Below are 14,714 nucleotides of genomic sequence, written 5' to 3' on the forward strand. Positions count from 1 at the left end.
GTGCAATTAAAACAATATTTACATTTATTTCCTATTTTTGATCGTTTCAATGTCATATTAAAAATAATAACGTGCATCCTCATGTGAAGTTTTCGTGGCTTTTAAGTTGGAGGTACGATCAGTGGTTAGTGGGTATGTAGTTGAAATGTAGTTACTAGGATACGATGTAACACACACAGGTGGTTTAGATTAATTTTTTTATAGAGCCGTTTTCAGAGGCTGTCAGAGGGGAGAAATTATGCCTTTTGAGAACATTAAGGTAAAAGTTATACTTTTTCATGGAATCTAGAGATCGGGAATAACTTGATATATATATACATTTATGTAAAATATACATTTTTGTACGTTAATTGTAATCTTTTCCAGGAGCCCCAGCCTCCAAGAGCACGGGTGTTGTTATGGTAACGTTAGGTCCCACACAAAAAAATTACGTTAAATAAATAAAACATCCAATGCAGTTTGCATTTTCAATATCTTTAGACACAAACATCCTCAATTATTCTTGTTGACTGTATTTCTAGGGCAGATCTGAAACACAGTGATATGGAAGAGATTGAGAAGACCAATTCCATACCTGAGATTGAAAGGTTTACATTTATATTACAAATATTGCTTAAGATAATATTATGCTAATTTGTATAGACCTTATTCAGAGCAGCGCCATGACAAGTATGAAAGCGAGGCTGTGAGGGAGGGATACACTTGCCAATAGCATCCGCTGAATAAAGCTCTTAGATCACTTATGATTTTCCACAGTTCATATTGTTAAGATATTTTGCAGGATTTCGTCAGCAGAACAATCCAAAAACCCACCACTGACGAGATGCATGTCTATCCCTCACAGCCTCGCTTTCATTATTCATTCCCGTTAAAAATCAAAGATGGCGCTGCTGTGAATAACGTCTACATTATTATTTAATTTTAAACAGTCTATTACATAAATTAGTGTGACATTATAAAATATAATAGTTAAAAATATCAAGATTAACTTAAAGGTGACACCCTCATGTAGGCTAAACTATTTTTTAAGTCCATCGCTGAACAGTGGCTAATTTTACCTCTTTTATCTTCTTTTATCTGCTAATTTTCCTACCATTGTGTAAATAACCAAGCTATAATTAACAAGTTTAAATGCCTGAGTTAGACCAAATACATTTTTATAGAAAATCTACCCTGAATTACAAAAGGTGCTGCATAACAGGAATGATGCTATTCATAATCGATGACATTGCTTGATCTTACGCGAATGCACATTGTTTGCTTCCCCTCTAGGGTTTTGTGCCGTGCATTATTGATCTCTGATGTGCCTCAGCCAAAACAGGGAGTACTTCTTGAGTTGTATACAAATCTAGTGCTGTTCTGCAGAGAGAAACATTTCAACAGGGAACAAACTTCTGTTCTCATCTCCATTATAAAAAACGTGCATCAGTTCAACACAGGTGATGCAGCCATTGTAATCATGTTATTGTATAATTAACAATATCTTTATAATTTTGTACAAGATAATATTCTCATACTTATATAATATTAAAACATTCTTGTAAATCATTTTCAGAAACACCCCTCAATAACACAGATCACTGTTTGACCTACTGCAGTGAACTTCTGCTTTGCCATTCAGTCAGGGTATGTAAATATACCATTCAACAGTTTGGGGTCAGTAAGATTTTATTTTTTTGGAAGAAATCAATTTAAGAATTTTATTCAGTCATCAAATTGATAAAAAAATTGATAAAAACACTTATGTTACAAAAAATGTGTTTCAAATATTTTTTCTGTTTATCAAAGAATCCAAAAAAAAAAAAAAAAAAAAAGTATATTTCCACAACAATATTAAGAAGCACAACGATTTTCATCATTGATAATAAAAAAATAAATGTTTGCAGCAAATCAGCATATTAGAATGATTTCTGAATGATCATGTGACCAGAGGTGGACAGCAACAAGTACATTTACTTGAGTACAGTACTTCGGTGTTATTTTTTTCTGGAAACTTTTTACTTTAACTTCACTACATTTGAAAGACAAATATCATACTTTTTACTCCACTACATTTCTGTCAAGGTCCTTGAGTAGAACCCGTCAGAACCCCGACGTCATATTGACGTCACCATCCATTGTGGTTGGAAATGAAAGTCGGGTTGACGTCAGAACCCGACTGATGTTGGTTTCATGTTGGTGACATCAACCGGATTTTCATTTTCAACCACAATACAACGTCAATCTGACGTTGGATTCTGACATCAACCTGATTTTCAATGTTGGGTTTGGTCTTCTAAATGCGAATTTTGTCATTGTTATGGTGCACACTAGCTTATAGATAACAGCAAGGCTAACACATTCATACTAAAAGCCAACAAACTTTAAATAGGGCAGTATTTGAGGGAACAGCCATTTGGGTTTCCGAAACCTTTGTGGACGTTATTGAGTGCACTTATTCAATCTCACATTCAATCCCACTACTGGAACTGTGTTCTAGAAATAAATTTGATATTGATATGAGGGTAGGCAGGCATAGATTCAGAGGCATAAGGTACTGCAAGTATTACATACAACAATGCAACAATAATAAAATGCATTGACATTTATTTTTTACTTTTAAAAATGAGTACTTCTGTACTTTTACTTGTAACGGAGAAATATCTGACCTGTAGTATTTGTACTTTCACTCAAGTAAGGAAGTTGTGTACTTTGTCCACCTCTGCATGTGACACTGAAGACTGGAGTAATGATGCTGAAACTGCAGCTTTGCCATCACGGGAAAAATTACATTTTAAAATGTATAAAGAGAGAAAACAGTTATTTAATTTTGTACTGTATTTTAATCAAATAAATGCAGCCTTGGTGAACATAACCACAAATTTTAAACAGTAGTGTAATCATATATCTGCTTTGAAATAATAACTGTTGGGAAGTTAACAAATGTTTTTGTGCTCAAACCTCTTTTGTTCTTTCCCCTATTAAACACAGAGGCCTCCTTTCAGTATCGACCTTTTCGGCTTGGAGCAAATGACACAAATTTTATACTATTTCATCAACACATATATGAGACATTATTTTTTATACAAATACATTTTTACTCCAGAGGTGAGTTTATGGATTTGTCAAGCCAGATACTTTAGTACTAGCACTAAATTCTAATTTATGTTGACAGAACAATTAACTTTATGACCTCTTCTTCTTGCATGGTAAGGTACAGTTGGATATATCCTTGTCATATATTGGAATACCTGAGGAGGACACCAACACAGAGGAAACTGCCCAATCTGGTACTAATGCACACCTGATAAAATCTCTCTCTCTCTCTCTCTCTCTCTCCCTCTCTCCGATACCCGTTCAAATTTGATTTTTCTCAAAAGTGACAGCCCTACTAATAATAATAATTATATATATATATATATATATATATATACATACACATACAACTGACATTTGAAAGTATATACTGTCATTTGTTGTTTAAAGAAAGTACTGCAGATGGAGAAAAAGAAACTGAGAGGGAGACAGAAATGGATGGAGAAATTCAACAAAGTGCTGCACTACCAGAAATGAAGACCACAGAGACAGACAGTCCCAACCAAGGTAGTTATATATTCCGTTATGTTTTAATTCAACTGGTTTAATTTAATTCCTTGAGTAAATAAGACAACTCAAAAAACAAACCAGCATGCATTATTAAGGCATAGGCTCTAAATATATATTTCTGTTAGTACAAATCAGTGTATAAGTTCATCCATTTCTCCTCCCACTTAACAAATGATTAGGTAACACTTTACAATAATGTTCCATTTGTTAACATTAGTTAACTATATTAATGAACATGAACTAACAACGAAAAACCCTTCTTATAAATCTCAATTAATGTTAATTTCATCATTTACTAATACATTATTAAAAACAAAAGTTGTATCTGTTAATATTATTTAATGGATCTGAGCTTACATGAACCAACATTGAACAGCATTTTTTAATTTATTAAATAACATTAATAAAGATCAATAAATACTCTAACAAATGTATTGCCTATTGTTAAAGATAGCAAAATGCATGAACTAATATTAACTAACAAGACCTTAATGTATAGTGTTACCAATTATTATTAATGCACAATGTAATATTTTAGTTATCCTGTTTGTATATATATATATATATATATACAGTGAGGAAAATAAGTATTTGAACACCCTGCTATTTTGCAAGTTCTCCCACTTGGAAATCATGGAGGGGTCTGAAATTGTCATCGTAGGTGCATGTCCACTGTGAGAGACATAATCTAAAAAAAAAAATCCAGAAATCACAATATATGATTTTTTAACTATTTATTTGTATGATACAGCTGCAAATAAGTATTTGAACACCTGTCTATCAGCTAGAATTCTGACCCTCAAAGACCTGTTAGTCTGCCTTTAAAATGTCCACCTCCACTCCATTTATTATCCTAAATTAGATGCACCTGTTTGAGGTCGTTAGCTGCATAAAGACACCTGTCCACCCCATACAATCAGTAAGAATCCAACAACTAACATGGCCAAGACCAAAGAGCTGTCCAAAGCAGTGGCGGCTGCTGGTCTTTCAAAGAGGGGAAGCTCATTTTCGGCCTACATCATAAAAATTATTAATTTATGTATACGTAAATTCTACGTTCCTTTTCAAGAAAATGCTCTGTGAAAAATGAATGTAATAATATAATAAAAGTATAAATAATAATATAATAAAGTATAATAATAATGCTAGCCTACTAATAATAAGATATTTTTAAAATTATTTTTGAATTATTACTAATAATAATAATATAAAAAATACAATAAGTAATAATATAATAAAGGTATAAATGTATAATTGTGTGAAATGTATTATAAAAAAAAAAAACAGGCTGTGTATTCATATTAAACCCTTTTAAACGTAAATTTAAAATATTCTGGCTGACCCCTGAGAGTTTCCATGGTGACGCGTCATTGCTTGTCACGTGACAAATCTGCTTTTATTTCATTTTTTTATTCAAAATATTCACAAATTTATAAAGTTATAAATAAATAAATTAATAAAGTTAGCTATGGCATGAAATATTTGATATTCCGATTGTCAAATATATGCAAGTGGAAGTGTTATGTTGTTTAAACACCTTTAAAACGATCGCGTTAGTTTGTGCCACTGTTCAGAGAATCGGATCTGTTGGATTTACAGCACGTGAATTCATCCACTTCTCCCGAAATACATGAAAGTAAGTGGCCGGTGAACTGGGAGAAGAATATAGTTAGCTTAAAGTTAAAGTTACTTACACAATGCTTACACAATCTGATGAATAAACTGAGTTTGCCGTTGCCCATCACTGCGGATTACTGGAGCTCATTAAACACACCATTATTGAAAATTGGCTAGCAATTTCGACAAGCAAATACCAAGAAATAGGTTGCAGCAGTTTGTCTTTGAAAAATCCGCGATGGGACTGAGCTCGAACAGCTTCAACATCAGCGACTTTTTATTGTATGAAATCGCTGTCAATCAAAAGGAGACACAGCCTTTCGACAGACCCTCCAATCATCACGCGGAAGCCCGGAGTCCAGGCCAGCCCACTCCCCGTTCACCCCCAGAGAAGCTGAGCTTCCATGGGCGGGACATAATCGCAGCATTTATCCAATCACCGTCTAGTTTCGAAGCGCTGAAAAAAACTGTTTGAAGCAGCCCCATAGAAGTCAATGGAAGCTGGGCTTCAACAGGGAAATGCACTGGCTGTGACGCTACGGGAATGTATGAGAAGGAAATCGAGTCAGCAGACCTGCTGTATGTAACTGATTCTGAACGAACTCGTCTTTGAGACGAACGTTTTCTAACGCATTTTAGTCAATAAAATGTTAATACAATAGTACATATTTGACCGTTAATTTTTTTGACATTATAGGGGAAGCCGAGCATCCCTTGCAGTCTTAAACAAATCGCCACTGGTCCAAAGACACTAGAGACAAAATTGTACACCTCCACAAGGCTGGAAAGGGCTACGGGGAAATTGCCAAGCAGCTTGGTGAAAAAAGGTCCACTGTTGGAGCAATCATTAGAAAATGGAAGAAGCTAAACATGACTGTCAATCTCCCTCGGACTGGGGCTCCATGCAAGATCTCACCTCGTGGGGTCTCAATGATCCTAAGAAAGGTGAGAAATCAGCCCAGAACTACACGGGAGGAGCTGGTCAATGACCTGAAAAGAGCTGGGACCACCGTTTCCAAGGTTACTGTTGGTAATACACTAAGACGTCATGGTTTGAAATCATGCATGGCACGGAAGTTTCCCCTGCTTAAACCAGCACATGTCAAGGCCCGTCTTAAGTTTGCCAATGACCATTTGGATGATCCAGAGGAGTCATGGGAGAAAGTCATGTGGTCAGATGAGACCAAAATAGAACTTTTTGGTCATAATTCCACTAAACGTGTTTGGAGGAAGAAGAATGATGAGTACCATCCCAAGAACACCATCCCTAATGTGAAGCATGGGGGTGGTAGCATCATGCTTTGGGGGTGTTTTTCTGCACATGGGACAGGGCGACTGCACTGTATTAAGGAGAGGATGACCGGGGCCATGTATTGCGAGATTTTGGGGAACAACCTCCTTCCCTCAGTTAGAGCATTGAAGATGGGTCGAGGCTGGGTCTTCCAACATGACAATGACCCGAAGCACACAGCCAGGATAACCAAGGAGTGGCTCTGTAAGAAGCATATCAAGGTTCTGGCGTGGCCTAGCCAGTCTCCAGACCTAAACCCAATAGAGAATCTTTGGAGGGAGCTCAAACTCCGTGTTTCTCAGCGACAGCCCAGAAACCTGACTGATCTAGAGAAGATCTGTGTGGAGGAGTGGGCCAAAATCCCTCCTGCAGTGTGTGCAAACCTGGTGAAAAACTACAGGAAACGTTTGACCTCTGTAATTGCAAACAAAGGCTACTGTACCAAATATTAACATTGATTTTCTCAGGTGTTCAAATACTTATTTGCAGCTGTATCATACAAATAAATAGTTAAAAAATCATACATTGTGATTTCTGGATTTTTTTTTTTAGATTATGTCTCTCACAGTGGACATGCACCTACAATGACAATTTCAGACCCCTCCATGATTTCTTAGTGGGAGAACTTGCAAAATAGCAGGGTGTTCAAATACTTATTTTCCTCACTGTATATATGAAGAGTTTTATAAAGCTTGTATATTTAAGTAATTTCACTTAAATGACAATTAATAGGTAATTTGCATTGCCATTTAAGTGAAATTATTGAACTGAAATGTACGAGCTTGATAAAAATGATCATTCTAGAAGCAAATTTCAGATGGCACTTAGAGGCTTTTGCATCTGAACTCTTCATATACATATACATATATATATATATATATATATATATATATACATATATATATATATATTAGGGCTGTGAAACGATTAATCACATCCAAAATAAAAGTTTGTGTTCACATAATATATGTGTGTACTGTGCATAATTATTTTGTATATATAAATACACACACATGCATGTATATATTTAAGATTTTTTTTTTATTTATACATAAAATATTTATATTTATATATAATACAAGTTATATATACAGTATATTTAAGCAAATATTTCTTAAATATATACATGCATGTGTGTGTATTTATATATACAAAATAATTATGCACAGTACACACTCATATATTATGTGAACACAAACTTTTATTTTGGATGCGATTAATCACGATTAATCATTTCACAGCCCTAATGTGTATATATACATTATATGTTATATATATATATATATATATATATATATATATATATATATATATATATATATATATATACACAGTATTTTTAAAAAAAAATAGAGATTATGTATTTATGCCAGACTGCATGCTCTAATATGTAATACTCACTGCATACCAAAAATAAAATAAAAGTATATGTTTATGTATGTTTTTTTTTCCCCCACAAGGTTCTTCTTCAAAGTCTGAGCTCAGGTCCATAGTTCAAAAAGAAGTGAGGGATGAAGTGATGCGCTTGACTGATCAGCTACAACAACGTCTGCAGGACAGTGCTGATCAACTTAATGATACCATTAGTAAACTGGAGGCCAAGATTCAAGTTAAGAAGTAAAAAAAAATATGTTCCACATCTTTAGTTTTGAAACCACTCCTTTCAAAAAGTAAAAACGCACAAAATACATTAATCATATTATTAATTTATGTATACCTGTTTAGAATTACTACAGTACCTTGATGATGAATGGATAATGTCTAGTCAACTGTGATAAAAAGAAACAAGTGGTAAAACATATGTAGAGGTTAAAAAGGAATAAAACCTGTACAGACAATTTTGTAAGGATTTTAAAACAACTCTCAGTAGTAATGCAATGTTTCAAGTATGTTATCCTTTGTATTGAAAGTCTTAAAATTCTGTTAAATGTTCCCTGTCCATCTATGGTTTAGGCTTGAACAACCTGGAATTGTTTTCGAAGCATAACAGTAATAATAAATTCAAATATACAATCTGCTTTGTGTCAATAACAGACAAAGGCTAAAGAGCTTGACTAGGAAACAAGCTCTGTCCAATCTGATAGTTAATTGTAAATCCTAGTCATTTTTAAAAAAAACGTTATCTCTTCATATCAAGCTGGTCCATATAATAAGCAATATTAGAAGATACCACCGCCCATACATTTAAAAAATAAAATCCACAGTGAGTGGTTAAAATGAGGTTAAAATGCTGTTAAAATCAAAAAGCACCATCCCTCTTTGAAGACAAAAAAAATCATCTATAAAAATCAAACTTCTGTGTTTTGTGTGCCTTTTTGACAGGCAGGCTATAACCACATAAAAACAAACAAACAACAAACAATAAAACTGTAAATGGACAGATGAGGGACATCTTTAGAAACAAAAATATGACCTTTAGTTTTCAAAGTCTTCAAGGCCCAGTAGAATGATTTTAGCAGTGTTCTGGAACAGAGCAGCTCGATTCTGTTGCTCCCCTTTCTTGACCCAGTGTCCATATATGCGGAAAGCACAGCCGTCAATGAGCTTGCGCACACCGCGGATGGAATAAGGGTCTCTTGCTAGGAGCTCCTTTGTTAATGGTCTGGCTCGGTAGTAGCAGCACTGCATTCGTATACAAGCTAACACCGTCAAGATCAGGGCCTGAAGATGCAAAGAACAGTTTTGAATTACAATTGGAATTATACTTGTATAGTATAATTATACTGTTGTCCACAAAAAAGATAGCTATTTTAAAATTTAGGTCTTTTTTTTTTTTCTTTGTAATGACAAGTGGACACAATTTTTAAAAATACATACTATATATGCCAGACTGTATGCTCTCATTTGGAATTCTTACAACCAAAAAAAAAAAAAAAAAAAAAAACAGAAAAAAAATAAATAAATGAACATACACTACAGTTAAAAAGTTTGGGGTCAGTAATTTTGTTTTAAAGAAATTAATATTTTAATTCAGCAAGGATTGATCAAAAGTGACAGTAAATACATTTATAATGTTCTAAATGCTTTCTATTTCAAATAAATATTGTTCTTTTGAACTTTGTATTCTTCAAAGAATCCCCCCAAAAATGTATCGTGGCTTCAACAAAAATATTAAGCAGCACAACTGTTTTCAACATTGATAATAGTAATAAGAAACCTTTCCTGAGCAGCAAACCAACATATTAGAATGATTTCTAAAAAAAAAAAAAAAACACACCTTAAATGTCTTCCTGGGGCTAAAGATCCGCACATCCTCCTTTTGGTACTGACGGAAAAAAGGATGAGCTAAAGCTTGCTCGGCCGTGAGGCGAAGTGTGGGTTCCAGCACTAAAAGCCTTGAGATCTAAGGGAATTTCAACTTATTAAGCAAAGAGTGTAACGCACACATGGGTACATTTCTCAATATTGACAGTAAGCCTTGTATGCTAAAGGCCCATTCACACCAAGAACGATAACTATAAAGATAACTATATTAGCATCCACACCAGCAGACAATATCATTCAGTTTATTCTAATGTATTTATTTATTTATGCATTTATTTATGCATTTAAAATGTATTTATATATTTAAATGCTTGAGCTCTTTAAAGCAGGATGGATTCTGATTTGACTGTCAATATTTTTATCATACATCAGCTGGAAGAAAAAAAAAAAAAAAATCACTCTGAAAATGATTCCAACGATATCGTTTCACAGTGTTATTATCATTATAGTTGTGGTGTGGGCTATTCTTTTATATTTAGATTGAATTTTTTGAACTATTCACAATTTTCCCAAACTCTGACCTTTCCCATGATCGCTATGGCAACGTAGAACAAGCCGGTAACGAACTTCCGGTTTACGTTAGCCTGAAGATACTGCTATCAGAGAGCCCCAACAAGCCCAAACAACTTGCTTGGGTAATGAGAATAGAGCTTAGATCGGGCTAAAAAAAATAAAAATCAAGCCCGATCCTACCTGAGCCCGTTGTGTCTGAGCCCAGCCCGGCCCAACACATTAACTGTAATTATGAGTCCGAGCCCGATTTAGACCCAACCATTTTTAATACGTGGGCCGTTATAACCAGGGGCGCCGCCAGATAATGGCATCTCCGTAGTGAACGCGCCTATAGCCTAGAGAGAAATGCACATCTTGGATTACATAATCAGAGAGTAGAGCCTATTTCATTTCATTTTGAATTGTTTCGTTTAAAAGACATTTAAAGCTTTCTTTAGATAGGCTATATTTCTCATGTCTGAGTTTCGGCTAATTTATGATGAGATGCGCTCCTGTTCACGTGCAATGCAAGTGACCGCGGCGCTGGCGCCTCCATGTCATGATTTATATTGTCTGCTATATTTGCTTCTTACTGATTAAATCCAGGCAATTGATTGATGAAAAAATTATTAAAATTAAGATAGAATTTATACAAAACGAAATTCACTTTAAAGTCCGCGTGAACCGGAAGTTGCAAACGACTTTTCTCCAGTGTTGTGATGCATTTCCCAGTGAAAAGGAATATTGAACAGAGGGCAGGGTTTTACTCTAGCGCTCCTCCTCTCCATCTCTCGCTCATAACAGACTAACGGTTTGAGGGGAGTGGTTAAGCGTTTCCCAACCCAAGTCCTCAAACCTACGTCATCAGGGAAGGTCCTCCAATGCAGAGGGGAGGGGCATTTTCAGATTTTGATTAAAGATTACGAAGCCAAAATTTTTTTTTGTGTGGATTGACTTGCATGGATGAATTGTTCACCACAAAACGATCAATTTAGGCAAACAAAGTAAATATGGTCAATTTTGATTTCATGTGGACTTTAAAGAAAGGTTTTCTACAAAACAAAACTTAATGAAGAAAATTAAGTTTAATCATGTCTGACCCACTCTATGTCTCCCAATGCATCCTATCATGGTGTTCACTTTTCATAATCAACATAGATGGAAAAAATAACATTATAATATTTGAACAAATATGAAACTAAATGGTCTTATTTAATGGCTACAACAAATATAGTAGGCCTACATACTCTCTATTTGTACAATTGCTGCACATTCAAGTTAATTCTCGAATTAATTTTCAAATTATTGAAAACAATAAACATACCACTTAAAAAAAAATATATATATACAGTTGTACTGCAGTTTTTTCTAAGTACAAGAAACACTCTTTCTGCGTAGAGGGTCCGTTTATGTCGGAAACAGGTCCCATTCATAAAATCCTTCAATTTTCGCGTGTTGTTTGTGTACCCGACAAAGGTACACGTTGAGCCACAAGGAGCCATTGCTTAATCTGTCAGCATTACTACTTGTCAGTAATCAGTTTCACCCGTTTGTACCGCGACGCGAGTATCCATAGACAGTATGCGAGTATCCCTTGTGTGCTAGCTTCATTAAGCGTTAGGCTAAACTCGCAGGAAAGTTGTGGATATCTTTATAGTCATCGTCCTTGGTGTGAACTGGCCTTAAGACAATGCAAAGCATCTCACCAAGTCTTTGATGGTGTCAGACCGGTCATCCCACTCTGGAGAACTAAACTGGTACCGGCCTTCCATGATCATTCTCAGCATCAGCAGCTGTTTGCGATGCCAGAACGGTGGAGACCCAGCAAGAAGGGTGAACAGGATCACACCACAAGCCCACCTGTGGGAAAACATGGGACGATGAACCATCCACAATGCTTTTGTGACCCAAAAGAAAGGTTTAATAACAGAATATGAGTGTTATTTACTCACAGGTCAACCTCTTTCCCGTATCCCTCATGCGTCTCATCCATGGAGCATTTCAGAATCTCTGGTGCCAGATATCCTGGTGTTCCGCACAACTCTAACAAGGGAAATTGACAAAGCCCATTGTTCAAACAGTGTTTGATGCGATTTGTCGCTGTTAAAGGACAGTGTTGATTTTCTCACCTCTTAGTCTTTCATTAGGCCCCAGCTGGACCGAAAAGCCAAAGTCCGAAAGTTTGATGTGTCCCTGGTTGTCTAGCAGCACATTTTCAGGTTTGAGGTCACGATGTACAATATTTCGAGAATGTAGATACTGGACAGCCTCCAGAAGAGCACGCATCATACTCCTAAAATAAGAACATTTGCAACCAAAATATAGTACGAGAAGAAAAATTTGCAACCATAGAAACTTTAAACAAGATTTGAGAAAAAAAAAACTCACCTGGTTTCTTTTTCACTTAAAGTGACTTTTTCAGTCAAGTAATCAAATAGTTCTCCTCTCCTCATGCTGTACGAAAAGTTGTGTGTGAATTTTGTTTGGAATTTTCAATGTAAATAAAATACAATAATATATAATATACTTACAGGTCGAATACCAAAAATATGAAGGTTGTTGACTCATAAGAATCAATAAGTGTGACTGAAAAAGCACAAATAAGGCCAGTTACTACTCAGAAAGGGCTGAACACATCATTTCAAACATTAGCAGTAGCAGTCAGACTCACTGATGGACGGGTGGCCCTTCACCACAGTAAGCACATGGATCTCCTTCAGCGTGGAGCTCTTCACCTCCTCTAACTGCTGTTCTGTCATTTTCTCTGCGGTGATCTCAATGATCTTCACTGCAAACTCCTGTCCTGTGTGTTTGTGGACACATCTGCGCACCACACTGCTCACACCTCTGCACACGGGACAGTTTAGTAAAGACATCTCAATGAATTACATTAAAACACTTGCTGAATAGTACAAATACTCACCTGCCAATCACCTCTTTGGGATCATATTTCTGATAAAACTCTTTTGCCCCAACCCAGTCAGGCAGCTCATCTCCAAGAATGATATCGCGAGTCATACTGATAACCTAAAACAGACATGTTTATTTACCTTGAGTGAAGAGAAGGTAGAAAGAATTAAGCTCTACTGTGGCTGTTAAAATCATTATTTAAAAATAATCATAATAATAAAGTATTATTAATACTAATAGTAGTAGAAGTATTGGTATTTCAAATATTTTACCAGTATTTGTAAGTATAATGTATAAATATCTTTTAAAAATAAAAATGTTTTAGATTAACAATACTGCGTGCGCCTCCAGTGCTTTGAGAAGCTGCTTTTAAAGGTGCTTTATAGAATAAAGTGTATTATTATTATTATTATATTTTGTGCAAATAAAGAAATATGGACATGCAGGAAACAGCACGTACACAAGGGGGACGTGTGCACGTGCATGTGTGGTGGGGGGTTGTGTATGTGTGAAATTCCTATAGATACAATCTGCAATCTTTTTTTTTCAGGATCGATCATGATTAATTATAGCATGCTATTTTACATGTTCAAAATAAATGTTGCAAGTTAATTATTACAACGGACATGCTTTCTTACTAGTTGTACTAGTTTCTTACTGGTTAATATACGTTTACATTTCAACCCTAAATGAATGGTGTCGACTACAGCGGACAAATGAGTACCCCTATCAAAATACATCGTTTAAAAATATATTCTGAATATTTATATTCTTGTTTTGAAGCAAAATACAATCACTTCCTTAGTGATTTAGTAAATTCATGCATCAAAAAGTAAATTATAAAAATCACTTCCCTAGTTTTTTAATAATGAATGCATCAAAATGCAAATAATAAATCAGCGTAATACAAACATACATGTGAAATAACAGCTAACTTCAGTAATAATTGAGCAAGACAAACAGTCTAACTGTTCTGAGAAACGAGCCGTTGCGATCATTGACCTCGTATGCTGTCTTGTCCCAACCCTGAAAAACAGAATGTACTCACAACCACTTCCACAAATCAGCCGAAATGCAGTTATCTGACGGTTCTGTGTTTTCAACTGTCCGGCTGAAGACATGTACTTGAAGCGGTTGACAATACTGCCATATCACTGTTGAGAACTTTTATAGCGCTCCTGGGCAGTCGGCAGTGGGCAATATCAACAACACCGTCGACACCCACTTCTCTGCCTTGTAAATGACAGCTGCAGTACACTCGGTTTTTATCACTGCCACCTACAGGACGGAGCGGGTAACGGCACAGACTATTTTACTAAAAATGTTATTTATTTTTCCCCCGTTTTTTTTACGAAAAGTAAGTTTATGATATATATCATAATTTATATATATCATAATTAAAAACTGTTTAAAAATAATAATAATAATGTTTTACATACGAAAATGAATAGTAATTTTGAAAAATATGTGTAGAAAATCACACTCCAGTCCGTACTACGGAGACCGGGAAGTCACCTGTAGGGAAAAAAAAAAAAACAATCCGTGGCGACGGTTT

At 35.3% G+C, this 14,714-nt stretch overlaps 2 protein-coding genes across 2 annotated transcripts; one reads left to right on the plus strand and one right to left on the minus strand.

Moving 5' to 3' along the window:
* Nucleotides 1–108: 108 nt before the first annotated feature.
* Nucleotides 109–8,114, plus strand: cfap119 (cilia and flagella associated protein 119; the record flags this gene model as incomplete). The annotated part of the gene is made up of 9 exons (XM_084134228.1): nt 109–259; nt 367–401; nt 522–587; nt 1,273–1,439; nt 1,556–1,626; nt 2,971–3,087; nt 3,194–3,269; nt 3,466–3,582; nt 7,954–8,114. Exons 1-9 carry the CDS (start codon nt 239–241, stop codon nt 8,112–8,114), a joined length of 831 nt encoding a protein of 276 aa, XP_083990354.1. The 5' UTR covers nt 109–238.
* Nucleotides 8,115–8,183: 69 nt separating this feature from the next.
* phkg2 (phosphorylase kinase, gamma 2 (testis)) lies at nt 8,184–14,404 on the minus strand. Its single transcript, XM_084134227.1, has 10 exons — nt 14,208–14,404; nt 13,173–13,276; nt 12,921–13,096; nt 12,781–12,835; nt 12,638–12,703; nt 12,379–12,542; nt 12,202–12,292; nt 11,956–12,109; nt 9,711–9,836; nt 8,184–9,154 (listed from the first exon to the last, which is right to left on the minus strand). The coding sequence occupies exons 2-10, from the start codon at nt 13,265–13,267 to the stop codon at nt 8,909–8,911; spliced, it is 1,173 nt and encodes a 390-aa protein (XP_083990353.1). The 5' UTR covers nt 13,268–13,276; nt 14,208–14,404; the 3' UTR covers nt 8,184–8,908.
* Between the last annotated feature and the right edge of the window lie 310 nt (nt 14,405–14,714).

This window comes from Abramis brama, assembly GCF_963993115.1.
Source record: "Abramis brama genome assembly, chromosome: 14".
Lineage (NCBI taxonomy): Eukaryota > Metazoa > Chordata > Actinopteri > Cypriniformes > Leuciscidae > Abramis > Abramis brama.

Excerpts from the sequence above, each read along its gene's own strand:
- phkg2 (XM_084134227.1), bottom strand. The coding sequence starts at position 13,267 with ATGACTCGCGATATCATTCTTGGAGATGAGCTGCCTGACTGGGTTGGG. Across the intron at positions 12,704-12,780 it reads ATATTTTTGGTATTCGACCT|CATGAGGAGAGGAGAACTAT; the intron begins GTAAGTATATTA and ends CTTTTCGTACAG. Across the intron at positions 9,837-11,955 it reads CTGACACCATCAAAGACTTG|ATCTCAAGGCTTTTAGTGCT; the intron begins GTGAGATGCTTT and ends AAATTCCCTTAG.